Here is an 18,515-nt window from a genome sequence, read left to right on the forward strand (position 1 = left end):
TTAACAGCTAGAGATCTGGGCCATGAAGTTGGGGGTAGCAGGGAGGGCAGTTGTCGGGGACAGGCCGCTGCCAGCGCTCCCCACTGTGTCCGGCTGTGAGGTGCAGCTCCTGCCTGTGCTGGGGCCAGGCCTCCTTACAATGATGCTCTCGATAGAGAAAGGCAAGTGGGCCAGCACCACGCCACTGCTGGGCTTGGCGGCATGCAGTGAGGCTGCCAGCACCAGGCCCAGCAGGTGCATGTTGCAGAAGGGCGTCTGTGCCATTCCGCCGCTGGCAGCAAGGGGCCCAGCAGTGCAGTGACGGCAGGCAGTGCTGATCCAGGGACGCTGCCGGGGGTAGTAAAGGGCTAGCGGGCTGGCAGGGAGGAGTGGTGGAAGGTAAAGAAGGTGGACTGGGGTGGTAGGACTGAAGCTGGAGGCCATAGCCACAGCCGTAGGGTCTGTAGACACAGGGTGGCTGCTGCAGGGGCTGGGGTGGGGGCTGCAGGAGGAAGGCAGCAGCAGGGTTCATGGTGTGCAGCAGAAGCTCGGGTGCTGAGAGCTGCTATTGCTTGAAGTGCTTTTGGCAGCACAGGAAGCTCCTGTTGTCAAACATGTTGACGCACTTGGGGTCAGTAGTTGGCCTTGCCTGGGTTGCTAGGATCCTAAGGAATCTTGACAAAGTAGTCACTGAGGGAGATTGTGGTGGATGCTGTACTGACATGCAGGGAACTTCTCCCAGTAGTAGGGGAAGTGCCTGCTGATGAATTTGCAGATCTTGCTCAGTGTCAGCCACTTCTCAGGGCTCTGCAGGATGGCCATGGTGATGAGAGCGATGTAGGGAGTAGAGTGGCTTCACCAGACTGTTCTTGCCACCCTTGTGCACCCCGCTGCCACTGCCTTCTGTGGGCCATCCTGAAGGGGGGCCGTGAACTGTTGCCCACCCCACTGCCACCACACACGCGCGACTGTAGTAGCAGGGTGTTGTCATGGAGGTCACCCACATTCTCTTTGTCCTCTTCCTCCTCCTCGTCCTCAGCATAGGAGTAGTGGCAGGGGTGGTGGGACTGTGGCTCCTTGTCATCCTCCTCATTGGTCTCCTCAGGCAATATTGACACTTCAGACGTCTCAAAGTTCAGGGTCTTGGCATGATGGCAGGACAGCGCATTGGCAGAGGCTGGTGCGGCAAGTGAGCAGGTGTGTTCCTAGCTGCCACCAGGTACCTGCGCTGCTCCGCAGAGAACTGCCAGTTGCTGCTGCCGTGATGCAAAAGCGCTCTTGCCACCTGCTCAGAGGTAGCAGCTGTTTTGGATTTTATTTTGGGATATTTTTTCTGCTTAAAAAAATTTCTCTCTCTCTCTTCTCCCCTCCTTTTTTTGTCTTTTGCTTTTTTGGGGGTTGGGGAGAAGTACATGGAGGGGCTGTGCCACCATGCCTGGAAGTCTGTTCCCTCTTCTTTCTCCTCACCTCAACCCCCAGACATTAATGGATGTGGGGCAGGAGGGAGAGCGCCTAGTCCTGTGAGGAGGAAGGGGGAGAAGAAGGAGGATGCTGGAGAGGAGGAAGGGTGGAGGCAATGAACAACTGTTCTTAGCCATCCTCTTTCTGCTATTCATGATTTTGTAGATTTTATCACACCTTGCTAGGTCAGCTCTTTTTCAGGATGAAGCATTCTGCTTGAGAATCACTGGATTAGCATGGAAGTAATTCTGTATTGCTGATAATCCTTGCCATCCTTCTCTCTGACTTCTTGTTCAGCTCAGGCTGTAAGTGTTCCCAGGTGTCTATGATTGCAACAAGAGCCACATCTTAAAAATCCTCTAGAAGAGCACAAGATGCCTACATTTGCTTTTCCAGATTTTATTTTATTATTTCTACTCTTTTAAGATAGTGTCTATTCACAATGCTAGTGGAGGGATCTTTGATTTTCAAAATGAAACACTGGCCCTTGTAGCTAATACAGCAGGGTTCTCATCACATGAACAAATGTTAGTTTAGGTTACATTTGATTTCATGTCTCCGCTAGCTATTGAAAACCTTTCTAACATTCTCCACAGACCCAAATTCTTTGTTGTAGACAAGCTCTGGCAAATTAGGAGGGAGATCCCATAATTAATGTCTCAGATGTTTCAGATATTTTCAATTTAATTCTGTGTGGGAGACGGAGTAGAAACTCTTGCAATTAAAGGAGGTTTTGATTTACAACCCTGGAAGAGGCTAGGTCTGGCTTAATTGACAGAGGTTTATAGACCATTAAGCAAGAGGATCACAAGCCTATGTTTCTATAGTTATAAGTAAAAATGTACACTGGGTGTTCTGGTGGAGGGTTTTTAAATATAATAATGTGATTTTATATAGTTTAAGTTAAGAATGTAGATGGTATAATAGAAGTCTGTGTGGATGTGACATGACAAGCTATTGGTTAAGACACAACCACACTGCAGTGAAAAGTAGCACAGGTGATAGGTCATAAATCCAAAACAAAGTGTCATTTTAAGTGCCTATTGGATTAGAAAGTTATAAATTACGATGGAACTCTAAATCTTGTGACTATTAGCCATTATTCGGAGGTATTGTTAATCTTACGCTTTGAGACTGATGCGTTTTGTTATTTTAAGCAATAAATCCGATTAGTCGCATAGTACCATCTCTTGTAATTAATTAATCCAATGAGTGGAGCACGCTATTTCAACAATTCTGTAGCAAGGCAAATAAGCCCTGAAGGAGTATGAACCCATTCATAAATGCAGTGAAGATTGGCAGGTACGCTCTTTGTTCACTTATAAATCTTTCGGGATAAGCTATACTGTGATCAAAGATAGAGGAGATTGATTTTTCATCTAAGGGGGTGGCAGGTTCCTAACAGGGCTTGAGCAGAATGAATTCGTAGCTGCTGCAGAAGGAGGAAGACCCTCACCCCCATCCAACCTCCCCACCTCTGGCCACCTGCACTCATCATTTACCTCCCATCGAACACCAAACTGGATCAGGAGGCCTAGAAAGTCAAAGGCAAAATCCAGAATGAATTTCACACTTGCAGCTACCAAGACATTAGTCAAAAGCAGCATGTTGAAAGGTACACATCTGAAAGTGTAGCAAATTTAGTCCTGGTTCATCCTGGGCTATAAATGTGCCATCCTTGGGTAGGACTATTATGGTTTGGGGTCACATCTGAACAACTTTTTCGACATGCAACTTAGCAGTGGTCAAAACATTTCTGTGATCGTGGCTTAAGCAATCAAGTTTTCTTGGATTCTGGGTATAGGACATCTACAGGAATAATCTATTTGCTTGATCCTGTCATCTGTGCATTAATATAAGGTACCATCTTTTTCACATATAGACAGTGAGGAATACTGTGACTTTTGACTTTTATCTATTGTCTAGCAAGATCTTAATTGTTGCTTTCTACCACGAGAGACTAACATGAAAGCTTTTCTAGGCAAGCCTTTACCAATCTGATTAACATCTACTCTGAAGTATTTGGTAAAGAAGTTAGGGGATTCTCCATGCAGCATTTCTCTAACTATTCTCTAATTGGCCTCTGTGGGGTGTTATAGAGACATCCCATAGCTCATGAAAGGTTTGTGATGTGGCTTGAAGCCCAGGTATTTTGGGTTGCTGAGTTTAAGAGTTACAGGCATGGTGAGAAAAGGAAACTGTTTACTGAGGAGCTCTATCTCTTCCTAGACGCTGAAGTCTATTATTCCATACAACTCACCAGTACATAGTACAACACTAATATATGAGATGAAAATAGCACTGTACTTAAATTTCTTCTTCCTGGGCTCCTATTCAATGTTTATATATTTAGTATCTCTTCAAAAGTTAAGAATTCTTTAGTGAGTCATATGTCCAGACTTTGAGAGATGGTTTCTTTTCCATTCATATCTCTCACAACACCTTTGTTCCTGGACCCCATAATGCTGCTATTTTCCTTCACTAGATTAATAACATATATTCATATTTTTTACAAAAAATTAGCAGTTCCCCCGCAATGTCCTGTAGCATCTACATTAGGAATGAGATCATTATTATTTCCTGTGGTGCATTATTATTTCCTGTGGTGCCTTGTTGATGTGCCATATACTTCTGCTTTCTTGACTGTTGAATACAGCATTCTTTTGAACAAACATTCCCTAAAGAGACTCTGAATATTGGGCAGATTTCCTTCACTGCCTGAAAATACATTGAATATGTGCTCTTTGTGATCATTGGCAATCAGGACAAATATTACTCCCCTTTAGCCCAACCACTTACGTTTATGACCTGTGATTTGTTTCCTGAATATGATACTAACTTAACACCTCTTCTCAACATACTGTATTATTACTTACACAGCACTGGACATGTCTTTCAGGAGAGCTTTCCCACTGGCACTTTAACAGCAACTTTTGTCATTATTCTGCCTGTCACATAATTTGGGAGACAATTTTCATGACTAACTATTTTAATGGTCTTTTTCCATTTCTATGCTGCTTCTGTGCAGCTAATGAACTTTGCTTTAACAATGTATATTCTTTGAGGATTAAGATCCTAAGTTTCATCTTTTTCAGAACTGAAAGGATGCTCGCTGAGCTCACACTGTTTCAGTACTACAGGCTTTGGATCTGTTTCATTTCTCAACAGAAGTTCTTCAGATACAAGTAAAAACAGTTTTAGGTTTATGTTTCCTATGATGCAATTCCACAAAAAGGACTGGAGAAAAGAAGCCAATCGTATTGTAACATTCTAAAATGCTTTTTTTCTGATGCAAAGTTTGCTTTTGGAAGGTCTGCTGTTCATTCCAGGAAATGTAACCAAATCTTACAGACTCCCTTAAACTGTAGTTCTTTAATTGCTTCAATTGATTCCTGATACAACTCAGTGATGTGGTTATCAGCATAATTTGTCTTCAAAACCTCACAGGAGGGAATATGATATTATACCTCCAAGTCAGTGAATCCTAGGCTGACAGCTGGGACTGCACTTTCTACAACTTCTATCTTGGAATAATCTTTCTGTGATTCATTTTCATTTCAGTATTTCAGCCTATTAAAACATTTTTTATGTTTGTAATCATCAATTTGCCTTGTAATTCTGAAATCTTTCTTTTATATTGATGTCAGGCTGTGAATCTGAAGAATTGTATGGGGTTTGCGAGGCCAGGTTTTGGTAGTGGGGGGCTACAGGGGTGGCTTCTGTGAGAAGCTGCTAGAAGCTTCCCCCATGTACGGCAGAGCCAATGCCAGCTGGTTCCACAACAGACCCACCGCTGGCCAAGGCCAAGCCAATCAGAGATGGTAGTAGCACCTCTGGGACAATATATTTAAGAAAGGAAAGAAGTTATTGTGCAAAAGCAATTGCAGCCAGAGAAGAGAGGACTGACAATATGTGGGAGCAACAACCCTGTAGACACCAAAGTCAGTAGAGGAGGGGGCAGAGATGCTCCAGGCACCAGAGCTGAGATTGCCCTGCAGTGCGTGGTGAAGACCATGGTGAAGCAGCTGTCCCCCTGCAGCCCATGGAGGTCTCTGCAGAAGCAGAGATCCACCTGCAGCCTGTGGAAGACCCCAGGCTTAAGTAGGTGGATGCACCCAAATAAGGTTTTGACCCCATGGGAAGCCTATGATGGAGTGGGCTCCTGGCAGGACCTGTGGAGAGGAGGACCCCCACAGTGGAGCAGGTTTGCTGGTAGGACTTGTGACCCTATGGGGGACCCACACTGGAGCAGCTCATGAAGAACTAGATCTAAAAGAAAAACCATAGACACGGGGACAAGGTTTGAATTACATAACCAAGAAAGAAAATACAACATTTAAATATCTTCCAGGCAAAAAAAAAGCCAAACTAAGGACAGATCCATTCATGGAAAAAAACCCCTGCCAGGTGAGGCTGCAAGCAAGAGAAGCTGAGGGAAGCAGGGAGGCAATGGAGATAAGCCACACACACCAAACCAGATCGCAAACAGAAACGAACACGCCCGAAGGGAGAGGGGAAGAAAAGGGGGGGCGGGGAAGAGGCGTGGGCTTTACCTTGCACCCCAGCTCAGCCACACAAATAAACTTACTTAGTGCAGCACTGGAGTCCATTGCTCCCTACAAGTAGAGTAACCTCCACTCGCCATCTCATGCCTCTAACTCCTCCCGCGGTCGTGGCTCCGCCCCTCCAGATTTCACTGCCGCGTAGGGCGCACTCTCCTGGTTTAGGCAGTGGCAGAGCGGCGTGCCTGGCTTCCCTTCCGGCCGCCATCTCGCGTGTTCTGTTCACTCCTCATCCCGCTCCCACAACCCTCATCTCCCCTCGCTCTGGCACCGCTGCTTCCGCTCTAAGAGGTACAAAGGAGACGGTGGGGAGGGACTAGGGTGGAATTTGTTGCGCGACCAGGGGCTGCGGGTTAGTGGGCGGCTGTGGTTGGGGCAAGGCAAGGCAGTTACGGGCAGGGCCTCAGGAGAGCTGAGCTGAGCTTCGGCGGCACTGTGTGGCAGACCGACCTCCGCCCCGTCTTTCCGTCGGGTGTGCGAGTGTGGTGAGGGGTAGCTGCGGAGCCCTTGTGCCCACCTACTTTACTGCCGGGCCCAGGTTGTGGCCTGGGCCGCTGAGTGCTTCCTGACCTGTTTTGCATGGGTGCTCTTGTTGCTTCCACAGATGAAAGAAACAATCATGAACCAAGAAAAGCTTGCCAAGCTCCAGGCCCAAGTGCGCATTGGTGGCAAGGTAGGAATTGTCTCCCATCCCTGCCTTTGGGATTGTGTGTCACTGTCCATACACTGGGCCTCTCATGTGGGATCCTGAAAACTCGGGTAGGGAGCAGCCCTAAAAACTCCTGCCTTGGTTGGACTGTCCTTGGGGGAAGCTGCACTGCTGCAGGGATCTCTAGTGAGTTCAGTAGAAGCAGAATGTAAGAGTTGAACCTCCAGCCTTTTCTGTTTGGATTTGTTATATTATAGCTGACTTGTAGCCTATGTTCTTATATAGGCTATATTAAAAGGCATCTGGGATGGGGCAACCCTGGATGTATGTACAAACCAGGGAACGAAACATTGTAGAGCAGCACTGCAGAAAGGGACCTCGGGGTCCTGGTTAATGGTAAGTTGGATATGAGTCAGCAGTGCCCTGGCAGCCAGGAGGGCCAACCGTGTGATGGGGTGCATCAGGCACAGCATCACCAGCTGATCAAGGGAGGTGATTGTCCTGCTCTGCACTGGTGCAGCCTCACCTCGACTACTGTGTGCAGTTTTGGGCACCACAATATAAGAAAGTGTTATGAATAACTGTTTGAGATACCCTTGCTGCTGATTTTTTAAGCTATAAGTAAAAACCAGATTTAATATTAAGCGACAGCATGACAAAGTTTGTTGGCAAGATTCACTCTACTACTTACTAGACAGTTAAGGCACACCAAGGAGAACAAGCAACAACAAAACCAAACAAAATCCAGGCAATCAAAACAGAAATGAACAGAGAACTATCTAGGGGGGATGTGAGGGGGTGTGTGTGCACGTGTGACAAAAGGATAGCAAGGGCAAGGATAAAAAGGAATATGGCCTAAAAGCTTAACAGCGCTCAAACTTAACAGTACTTCAACTTAACTTATACCTTAACCTTAACAACTTAACAGAGGAATAACAATTAACAGCATTTAACCTAATTTATAACTTTGAAGTTAAACTTAGCAACTTAGCAAAAGAACAACACCTAGCAGCATTTTACTCAGTTTATAACTTATGACTTAACATTACTTACAGGCCTAACCTACTTAGATACCTAAGGTACTTAAACATCTAAGAAAGCAGCATTTCTCCTAGATTTGCTATAGCATATGTGCACGTGTATGCACAGACATAAAGAGTCAGTGCAAGTTACCTGTGAAAAATTCCCCTCAAGGGTAAGTGAAATATTCAGATGACTTTGCATCTCCCCAGCGGGTGAAGGGTCGGGCCTCAAGGAGCGGGGGTATTGTCCCAGGACTCGTCATTGTTTGGCGATCCTCTGAGTATAGCAAACTTGAGAGTTCGCTAGCTCTGAGAGGCCCCACTCAGAGGGAGGTTGCTGGTCACAGCCCGCTGCAGTCCAGAAGAGCTCAAAGGGTCTCATTTTGGAGTGCTGTTTATAGGGTTGCAAGAGAGTGGGCTTTAGTCATAACAGTGTTTCATCCTGGCCACAGTTTGGGTCAGCACTTTCTTTGAAAGTGTGAGAACGGGGATGTTATGCCATTCAGGCAAGGAAAACAGTTTCCAAGGCTGTTCATAAAGAAAACAGGAGCTTGTTAGGCAGCAGCAGTTCCTGGGAGCAGACAGTGTTTCTGATAAGCTCAAGAAGAGCTCAGCCCAGGTGCTGTTTGTCAAGGCTGAGGCCTAACAAGTGTTTCTCAGATCGCAGTGCAGCCTGGAAAAAGGGAGGGGATGCACCACCACAGAAAGATATAAAGCTATTAGAGAGCATCCAAAGGAGGGCTACGAAGATGGTAAAGGGTCTAGAGGGGAAGCCGTATGAGGAGCAGCTGAGGTCACTTGGCTTGTTCAGCCTGGAGAAGAGGAGACTGAGGGGAGACCTCAGTCTACAACTGTAGTTGCCGTCTACAACTTCCTCACGAGGGGAAGCAGAGGGGCAGACACTGATCTCTTCTCTCTGGTGACCAGTGATAGGACCCAAGGAAATGGCATGAAGCTGTGCCAGGGGAGGTTTAGGTTGGATATTAGGAAAAGGTTTTTCACCCAGAGGGTGGTTGGGCACTGGAACAGGCTCCCCAGGGCAGTGGTCACAGCCCCAAGCCCATCTGAGTTTGAGAAACGTTTGGACAACGCTCTCAGGCACATGGTGTGAATCTTGGGGCTGTCCTGTGCAGAGTCAAGAGTTGGACTCTATGATCCTTGTGGGTCCCTTCCAGCTCAGGATATTCTATGATTAGGATTTGAAGTAAGTAGACCTTACAGCAAATTATCTTGGTTATAGTTTTCATAATAGACTAGAGGGCTATGTTCCAAATTCTCATAAAAAATCTTTAAGATGCCTGTGGCTGTTTTCTTGCTTTTTAGAACAAAGCTAGAGTTTCTGTACTTGTCATACTCTTATCATTGTAGAATAACATGCTCGGAAGACCTTTTTATTTTATTATAACATCTGAGTTTATGTAGCTTTGTGATATTTTATAATCTGAAAATAAAAAAGTATGTTTAGTTGTATGCTAGTAAACATGTTAATTACAGTTTCAGTTTTAAGGCAAGAATTTGTTAGCAATTTATTGTTTTTTATACCTGAGAAATGCGCACACAATATTTAGAATACAAGCTATTCTAAAATAAGACAATGGGAGCAGTGGTAAGGGACTCTGGAGTGCAGGTAGTTTTTTCATCAGTCCTCCTGATCAAAAGGAAGGAGTTTGAAAGTGTTAGTCAAATTTGGCAAATCAACAGATGGTTACAGGATTGGTGCCACGGCTGGGGGTTTGGCTACCTAGACTATAGGACTTGGTTTGAGAAAACTGGTCTGCTAGGGGCTGATGGGTCCATCTGTCAGAGAAGGGGAAGACCAACTTCAGTCATAGGCTTGCCAAACTGGTGAAGAGGGCTTTAAACCAAAATTGCTGAGAGAGGGGAAACTCAGTCTATCCCACTCCTACTAGTTAGATGCTGGGGCTAGGGAGAGATGCCCAGAGCCTGGAGAGGGATCGCAGGTCAGCAGGAGAGCATCTGAATAGTAGCACCAAGGAATTCCAGCCATTCCAGCCAGTAAGTCAGCTTCATCAGGGGCCCAACTTAAATGCCTCTATGCAAACACATGCAGCATGGGGAATAAACAGGATGTGCACATGCCTGCAGGGCTATGATCTTATTGGCAACACAGAGACATGGTGGGAGGCTCCTGTGATGAGTATTTGAATACAGGGACACAGGCCCTTTAGGAAGGACAGGCAGGGGAGACAAGGAGGTGGTGTTGCCCTTTATGTCAATGAGCAGCTGGAGTACATGGAGCTCTACCTGGGGATGGATGAGGAGCTGACTGAGAGTTTATGGGTCAGGATTAAAGGGAGGGCAGGGACAGGTGACATTATAGTGCCCAGGGGTTTGTGAAGCTTTTTTGTTCCATCCCTTCCCGGGATCCCAGGGCACCAGTGCCGCCTGCTCCCCGAGCTCGCTCCGAAGCGCCCCCTGCAGCCACGGGGGAACCATCGCACCTGCCCTGCTCACCGGGAGCCGCCAGCGCCCCTGCCGGCTGTGAGCGGAAGTGCACCCAAGGGGAAAGGGCCTGACAGCCGAGAAGGCTGGGACTGGGTTTGTGATTGTTTGCTGTTACTGCCATGGTTATTGTTGTTTGTTTGACTGGTTATATGCATATAGATATATAATAGTAAAGATCTGTTATTCCTATTTCCCACATCTTTGCCTAAAAGCCCCTTGATTTCAAAATTATGATAACTCGGAGGGAAGGGGGGTTGCATCTGCCATTCCAAGGGGGGCTCCTGCCTTCCTTAGCAGACACCTGTCTTTCAAACCAAGACAGATCTTGGATCTGCTACAGGCCACCTGATCAGGAAGACTGAGTGGGTGAGGCCCTCTACAGGCAGATAGGAGCAGCCTCACATTCAGAAGCCCTGGTCCTCATGGGGGACTTCAACCACCCTGATATCTGTTGGAGGGACAACACAGCAGAGCACAAGCAATCCAGGAGGTTCCTGGAATGTGTTGATGACTTCCTTCTCCAAGTGATAGAGGAGCCAATGAGGAGAGGAGCTATGCTGGACCTTATTCTCACCAACAAGGAGGGGCTGGTGGGGAATGTGAAGCTCAAGGGCAGCCTGGGCTGCCCTGACCATGAAATGCTGGAGTTCAAGATCCTTGGGGCAGCAAAGAGTGCACACAGCAATCTCACTGCCCTGGGCTTCGGGAGAGCAGACTTTGGTCAGTTCAAGGATCTGCTTGGTAGAGTGCCATGGGATAGGGCCCTGGAGGAAAGAGGGGCCCAAGAAAGTTGGTTGCTATTCAAGGATCACCTCCTCCAAACTCAGGAGCAATGCATTCCAACAAAGAAAAAGTCAGGCAAAAATGCCAGGAGGCCTGTGTGGATGAACAAGGAGGTCCTTGACAAGCTCAAACAGAAAAAGGAAGCCTACAGAGGGTGTAAGCAAGGACAGGTAGCCTGGGAGGAATACAGAGAGATTGTCTGAGCAGCCAGAGATCAGGTTGGGAAAGCTAAAGCACTGATAGAATTAAATCTGGCCAGGGATGTCAAGGGTAACAAGAAAATCTTCTATAAGTACGTCAGTGATAAAAGGAAGACTAGGGAAAATGTGTGCCCTTTCTGGAAGGATATGGGTGAGCTGGTTACCCAGGTGTTCTGGGGTGACTTTATGATACTGTATTCCCTATCATCTGCCCTATGCCAGACATGAGTTCTGTGCCTTTAAAGCTAGCTCTGGGAGAGGGGGGAGAGCCGGTGGAATTCTTTCGGCGGTTTGTGTTCAAAACAGAGATAGCTTGCTGGCTTCTTCTGCCCAGCTGCAGAAGCGGATGTAGCCCCCCCCAAAAAAAAAAAATTCTGGGTAGATTTCAGAGTCCTTTGTGGGTGTGGCTCTCTCCTCTCTGGAGAACAAGAAGAAGCCAAAGTCCCAGGGCTCCGTATTTTAGCTAACGAACGAGAAGGAGGGACGGCTGAAACCTGCCTTCTTTGGAGGAGATGTTCCTTTCAGAGCATTTCCCTTAATTTGTCTCAAACTGGGACACCAGGACATGGAGAAGGCTGAGGTACTCAATGACTTTTTTGCCTCAGTTTTCACCAGCACACCCCCTGAGTTGTAGAAGGTGAATGCAGGGATTAGGAGAATGAAGAATCACCCACTCTAGGAGAAGACCAGGTTTGAGACCATTTAAGGAACCTGAGGGTGCACAAGTCCCTGTGACCTGATGAGATGTATCCACGGGTCCTGAGGGACCTGGCAGAGGAAGCGGCTAAGCCAGTATCCATATAATATTTGAGAAGTTGTGGCAGTCCAGTGAAGTTCCCACTGACTGCAAAAGGGGAAATATAACCCATGTTTTTAGAAAGGAAAATGAGGAAGACACAGAGCATTACAGGCCCATCAGTCTCACCTATCCAGTGCCCAGCAATATCATGGAACAGATCCTCCTGGTAACTATGCTAAGGCACATGGAAAATAAGGACGTGATTTGTGACAGGCAACATGACCTCACTAAAGGCAAATTGTGCCTGACATTTTGTGGTCTTCTATGATGGGATTACGGTGTTGGTGGATGAGGGAAGAGTGATGTCATCTACTTGGACTTGTGCAAAACATTTGACACTGTCCCACATGACATCCTTGTCTCTAAACTGGAGAGACATGGATTTGACAGATGGACCACTCAGTAGATAAGGAATCAGCTGGATGGTCATACTCAGAGTTGTGGTCAACAGCTCAGTGTCCAAGGGGACATCAGTGATGAGTGGCATCCTCAGGGGTCAGTATTTGGACCAGCACTGTTTAACATCTTTGTTGGTGACATGGTCAGTGGGATTGAGTGCACCCTCAGCAAGTTTGTTGACAACACCAAGCTGTGTGGTGCAGTTGACACACTGGAGGGAAGGGAGGCCATCCAGAGGGACCTGGACAAACTTGAAAAGTGGGCCCCTGAGAACCTCATGAAGTTCAGCAAGGCGAAGTGTGAGGTCCTGCAGCTGAGTCAGGGCAATCCCAAGCATGAGTACAGGCTGGGCAAAGAATGGATTGAGAGTAGCTCTGGGGAGAAAGACTTGGGGGTGATGGTTGATGAGGTCAACATGACTTGGCAATGTGTGCTTGGGTGCCCAGAAAGCCAACGTTGTCCTGAGCCGCATCAAAAAAAGTGTGACAAGCAGGTCGAGGGAGGTGATTCTGCTCCATTCTTGAGAGATCCCACCTGGAGTACTGCATCCAGCTCTGGCGTCCCCAACATAAGAAGGACATGGACCTGTTGGAGTGAGTCCAGAGGAAGCCATGAAGATGCTCTGAGGGCTGGAACACCTCTGCTATGGTGACAGGCTGAGAGAGTTGGAGCTGTTAAACTTGGAGAAGAGAAGGCTTCAGGGAGACCTTAGAGCCCCTTCCAGTGCCTAAAGGGGCTCTAAGAGAACTGGAGAGGGACTTTTTACAGAGGCATGGAGTGATGGGACAAGGGGCAACAGTTTTAAACTGAAAGAAGGTAGATTTAGATTGAACATAAGAAACTTTTCACTATGAGGGTGTTATAATTTGGTTTTAAAGTTATTTAGAAATTCCTCTGCCTGAATTAAGGTGCAAAGGAGACCATATGCCAAAGTCAATAGTATGAGTTTTATTTAATAGTAGATATGAGAGAGAGAGAAAGACAAAAGAAGAGAAAGAAATAGAAAATAGGTGGGGGGACAGAAAGAGAATGACAGAGACAGAATAAAGAAAATATCAACATCCGTGAATCCCAATGATGTTCCCATTGATCCTCTCCAGCTGGTCTTCTTGGTGGTGAAGGCTCCCTCAAAAGCATAGAATCCGATGGATTAATGTAGGCTCAGGCCAGGTGGGAATGCCCAGGTACCTCCCCCTGGGGGGGGAGTCTCTTGCAGCAGACTCTGGATCTGTTTCATCATTTTGCATTACATGCAGTCCTGTGGTGCTAGGCCTCTGTGGAGTGCTTTGGGGGGGTCTTTGATGGATTATGACACCCCCTCAGCTGCCTCTCACATGAATATCCCATGGATGTGGCCTGTGGGGTTGGAGGTTTTACAGCTGGGCTGGATTGTGTAAGGGAGGATGGGTTTTCAGTGTCTCTGACCAGAGGTTACGCCACACACCCAAAACCTCCTCCCCCCCCCCTCGGTTGGGGAGGAGTTTGTGTAAACTTGGCTTCTGTGGGGTGTGGTCTCCCCCACCCCAAACCCAGAGAGAGATGATTCTCAGTGCAGCTGTTGAGTTTGGCTTTCTTGTGAATGCATTCCTTTTCCTCATCCTTGTTTGTTTCTCCTTAGACCTGAGATGATTGAACTATAGTGTCCCCTTTATCTAGGTGGCTTAACTCACAGTCCAAAGCTCTTCAAGGAGGTTTCTGTGGTTGTAGCTTCTTTATACAGTTTTTGCTATAATGGGCAAAATTCTTTTATAACAATGTTTAAGGCATGAATCATTTCAGTCCCTGACAGAGGGTTGTGAGGCACTGGCACACGTTGCCCCAAGAAGTTGTGTTTTCCACATCCCTGGAAGTGCTCAAGGTCAGGTTGGACGGGGCTTGGAGCAACCTGGTCTAGTGGAAGGTGTCCCTGCCCACAGCAGGGGGTTGGAACTAAATGATCTTTGAGATCTCTTCCAACCCAAACTTCTCTGTGATTCTATTCAGCAGAATTCTTGTTGACAGCTTCCAGTAGCTTTTATTCACGTGTTGAAGCTTTTTTCCTTTAAATGGATATTTAGGCAGCCTTAAATCAGGATTAATCCAGTAATTAACTGGCTTGGCAATTTTGTGTATTCTTTATATGGATTACTAGTTAAGCAGAGGACTGCTGTATTATATTGATGATTATGTGCCTGTTACTAGCATGTGTGTATTGCCTATAGAGGGCTTTAACCTTTATCACTACTGTTTTGGGTTTTTTTTCTTCTTTCTTGTGAGAAAAGGTTGCACATTGATGGAAGATTTTCATAACACTGCAGGCCTGCAGATCTTAATAAGAATATAAATATTATATTTAGGTGGAGGGCTATTGTAGTACTTCATTGTGGAGGGCTGGGAGCCCTTGGCACAAGAGCCCTCTGCACTCCCTTGGAGGAGAGAGGCCTGAGGCCAAGACGACCTTCCCCAGAGATAAGCAACCTTCCTCTGGGTCATGTCGAGAAAGTGAACCACCCCCAGCATGCCTTGTTTCTATATGGTAATAGCCTGTACCCAGTTGGCTAATTGGTTTCTACCCCACCCCCTGCCTTTCCCATAAAAAGCTCCTGTTTCTGCCCCTCAGCAGGGAGCTTTGTCCCTTGCCACCCCTTCACAGGGACTGCTGGACAATAAAGGCTACCTCTATGGAACTGCTATACAAGGCTCCTGTCTCTCTGTCCCCGAGTTCGCCTTGGGTGATTTCACAAAGAGCTGAATCACAAGAGCTGGAATCACTTGTAGCTGAGAAATCGCTACACTTGCTGAAATCACTTGCTGCCCAGGGAAGCTGGCCACCGCCCCTGGAAGAGTTGTTCCTTGCAGGACACTCTTTCTAGGAAGGTCATGGCACACCGGGTTGTCCACCCCCGGCCACCTGGAAGCAACACTTCATTATGTGGAATTTGATATTTTTGTGTAGGATGTTGATACAGGTAAATGTCATGTTGATTCTTACAAACCTTTTTCCTGGAGAAATCTAGAGCTCTGTGTCTGTAGGGGAACTTAACCTTTGCTTGTTTTGCTTTCTAAAAAGGAGTGGTCTGGAATATTATGTAGAAGTATTTTTTAAAAAAATATATTTCATAAAATCATTTACATTTGAAAATACCTCTAAGATCATGTCCATAAAATATTTTGGGAAAATATGTGTTCAAATTTTACACAAGTGTGTAAGTCCATCAGATGGAGATGTTGTCATAGGTTAGCAAGCATAGTCCCGGAAGGGATGTCCTTGCTAAGGGGTGCTTACAGTTTCCTCTGGGACCTGATAGAACCTATCAGCTGGCCAGTTTGAATATGGACAATTCTTTAAGCCACTTAAAGTTGTGACCGCCTCTGTGATACACACTTAAGAATAGACGAACTCCCCCCCCCCCCCCCCCCCCTCCAAGCTCTCTCTCGTTTCCGGCGCTGGGACAGGTGGCTGCGGGCCCCGTGTGGGGGCCAGTGGGCCCGGCCAGGCCCTGCTTGGGCCAGGCCGGGCCGGGCCACGGCCATCCTGGAGCCGATGGACCTGTCCCAGCCGTGGAACCTCCCCCACTGCCTTGCTGTGGGCAGCTGGAGCGGCTTGGCTCTCCCCCCTCTCCACTGTGATAAGAAAAATTCAACATTCCAGCTGCAAAGCTGCAAGGCCGAGGTGAGATTAACCCTTTTATTGCTGTGAAGAGCTGAAAACCTGAGGGAAGAGAGAGAGGAGACGCTTAAAGCTGAAATTCTGTTGTGAAGCTATGATATATCAGAGTATCCTGTTGTAATCTCATGAAGATATGGGGGGTGGAGTGTTCAACTCGTAAGCAAAAGCACCTGCGCCGAGATAGGCAGATGCTGACGCAGCTGTAATTTCATGAGAAGTTTGGACAGGGAGAGATGGACCAGATGAGGACTTTTGCTCCAAACGGGAAAGGAGAAAACCTCAGTCCCTAGAGATGCTCCCAGAGGTAGTCCTAACAATGGAGATGAGGAAGACCCTTTGCTCCCAGGGAAGGAGAAGGGCCTCTGTTTTTTTGTTTCTGAACGGCTCAACCTTAAAATTGTACCCCAAAAAACTTCAAGAGTGGACCCTCAAAAGCAGTTGTGGGAAAAGCTGCAAGTCGGGGGAAGGGACTCGCAGGCAGAGAGACTCCTCTTCCTAAATGGACTGAACAATATTTGGAAGTGGGCGGCTGTCTCGTTGTGATAATGTTTTCATAGCATGAGCAAGAAGAGACTTCTCTTTCTAAATGGACTGAACAAGGTTATTATGGAAGTGGTAAACAGACTGAACATCTCAAGGGTTGTCTTTTTACATTGTCAGTGGGAGAAGGGAGGAAGGTGGGGGGAGGAGGAGAGTTCTGAAGGTATGATATAATTTTTTTTCCCCTCTTTTAGGTCTGTTAATAAACTTCTTTATATTCTTTCAAGTTTGGTGCCTGCTTTGCGTTTCTCCTAATTCTTATCTCCCAGAAGATAAACAGTAATGAGTATTTTGGACCAAACCACTACACTAAATTGGTGTTTCTGCCCGGTTACAAACCCAACCCGCGACAGATGTCTATTTGGAATAAAAAATAGTGTTTTAGGTTTTCTAATTTTCATTTGTTAATTATATTTTTGATAGCTTTATGGTCTCTGACTCTTTATTGTCAAAATTTGACTACAACTTAAGAAAGATTGTCAAAGGGAAAATTAATGGGCTTCAGAAATTACTGAAAACGGCTCAGAAGTGTTTCCCCTGTGGCACCAGAGTCAAAAACTGACTTTTTCGGTATCAGAATCAGTTGTTTAACCTTATTCTTATTTGGCTGAGAAACGATGTTGTCCAAACTTCTACTCATGTCATGCACCAATTTTGGATTTTCAAAGCTGTTTTATTATGCCTTAGTCTTACATTGTTCCAGTAACCTTTAAGCAATCTTGAAGCTCATTTCTTTAAACCCTGATGATGCTACATAAGTTGCAGCCTGAAAAGAGCTGTAAACTGTGGCCAGAACTGCTACTTATTTTTCACAACTGTTTCATAATTTCTTGGAACAAAAATGTCAGAAGTAGAGCAACAATGAAAGTTCATTCTAATTCTAGGTAACTTGTTCCACCTAAACAGTTGACATTCACAGCTCTAGGTAATCCCTAACATAAACCAGATGCAACTCCATATTGTTTTGACACTGTAAAGGATAAGGGATAGAAAAAAAGAGAGACTGTTTGTATTTACTGGGATGGTAGACTAAAATCTGTTGTGCATTCTTCAATAGGAAGCTGATGGTTAGGGGCATTCCAGCAAAGTTTTTCCTGACCATTGTGGACCTGATTTCCTTCCCCCCCCCTTTGCAACAATGGTATAAGTTACTGCAGTGCAGACATGGCCTGTCACTACACTGATTGTCATTAGTATTGCTGTAGCAGTTACACTTGCACACACCTCCTGCTGTGCAGTACATATACTTTCAGGAATTACACTGCTCTGTCTGGCAATGAATGTATAACCAGGTGAATTAAGAATTCAGTTACTCAGAACTTTAAAGGTCAAAGATATTGTTAGGGGTTATGTGCCAGTTTGGCCAAATTTAGAAATATATCCTCTGAGAGAAGGCAGGTTACCACCCCTCCCCTACCAGGTTCGGGGAAAATAAATTTTCCTCAAAGGAAAGTGAAAGAGATAAAAACTATTTATTTAACAAACACACAGGGAAAGGAAAATAATGCTAAATAATAAAATCTCTTGCTGTGGAGAAAAAACCTGGGAAAGTGTTAGAGTCCTCCCTTTGGTCTCCTTGGAGCTGGGGCTTGGCCCAGGGCCAAGCTCTCTGTGCTCAGTGGAAAGTTCTCCTGATGTGTTCCAATATTAAAGCAGTCCAGCAGAAAAGGGAGAAAATCTGAAATTCCAGGGAAGGGAAAAAAAAAAATTAAACTCTCAGTCTCTCTCCGGAGAAAAAGAAGCTGAACAACTGGCCAAAAAAAACCCTGACTCGGGGAGCAGCAAGCCGGGTGCTTCCTCCCTCCCCTGCCGCAGCTGGGAGAAAAAAAAGTCGCTATCTCTGTGTGACCTTGAACAAGCTGCAAACTGCTTTGAGAAAGTTTTGCTCAGTTTTTCCTTCCCCCTCTCAGGCTCAGTTTAGAGGCATAGAAAGGCACAAAAATTAATTTCTGGGCATAGGCAGCGATATGGGATACACATCATAAAGTCACCCCAAGACAGGTTAG

The 18,515-nt window shown here is 46.2% G+C and overlaps 1 protein-coding gene and 1 pseudogene across 1 annotated transcript in view; one reads left to right on the forward strand and one right to left on the reverse strand.

Annotated features, from left to right (window-relative positions):
• Window positions 1-6,210, reverse strand: LOC116437390 (annotated as a pseudogene).
• Window positions 6,131-18,515, forward strand: part of LOC116437414 (transcription factor BTF3-like) — a 22,019-nt gene continuing 9,634 nt past the window's right edge. Inside the window, exons 1-2 of the mRNA XM_032095073.1 lie at window positions 6,131-6,293; window positions 6,607-6,675. Of these exons, the coding sequence (XP_031950964.1) occupies window positions 6,607-6,675 (69 nt within the window). The 5' untranslated portion in view covers window positions 6,131-6,293. The remainder of the gene's footprint in view (window positions 6,294-6,606; window positions 6,676-18,515) is intronic.

This window comes from Corvus moneduloides, chromosome W (genome assembly GCF_009650955.1).
Source record: "Corvus moneduloides isolate bCorMon1 chromosome W, bCorMon1.pri, whole genome shotgun sequence".
In the NCBI taxonomy this organism is placed as follows: Eukaryota; Metazoa; Chordata; class Aves; order Passeriformes; family Corvidae; genus Corvus; species Corvus moneduloides.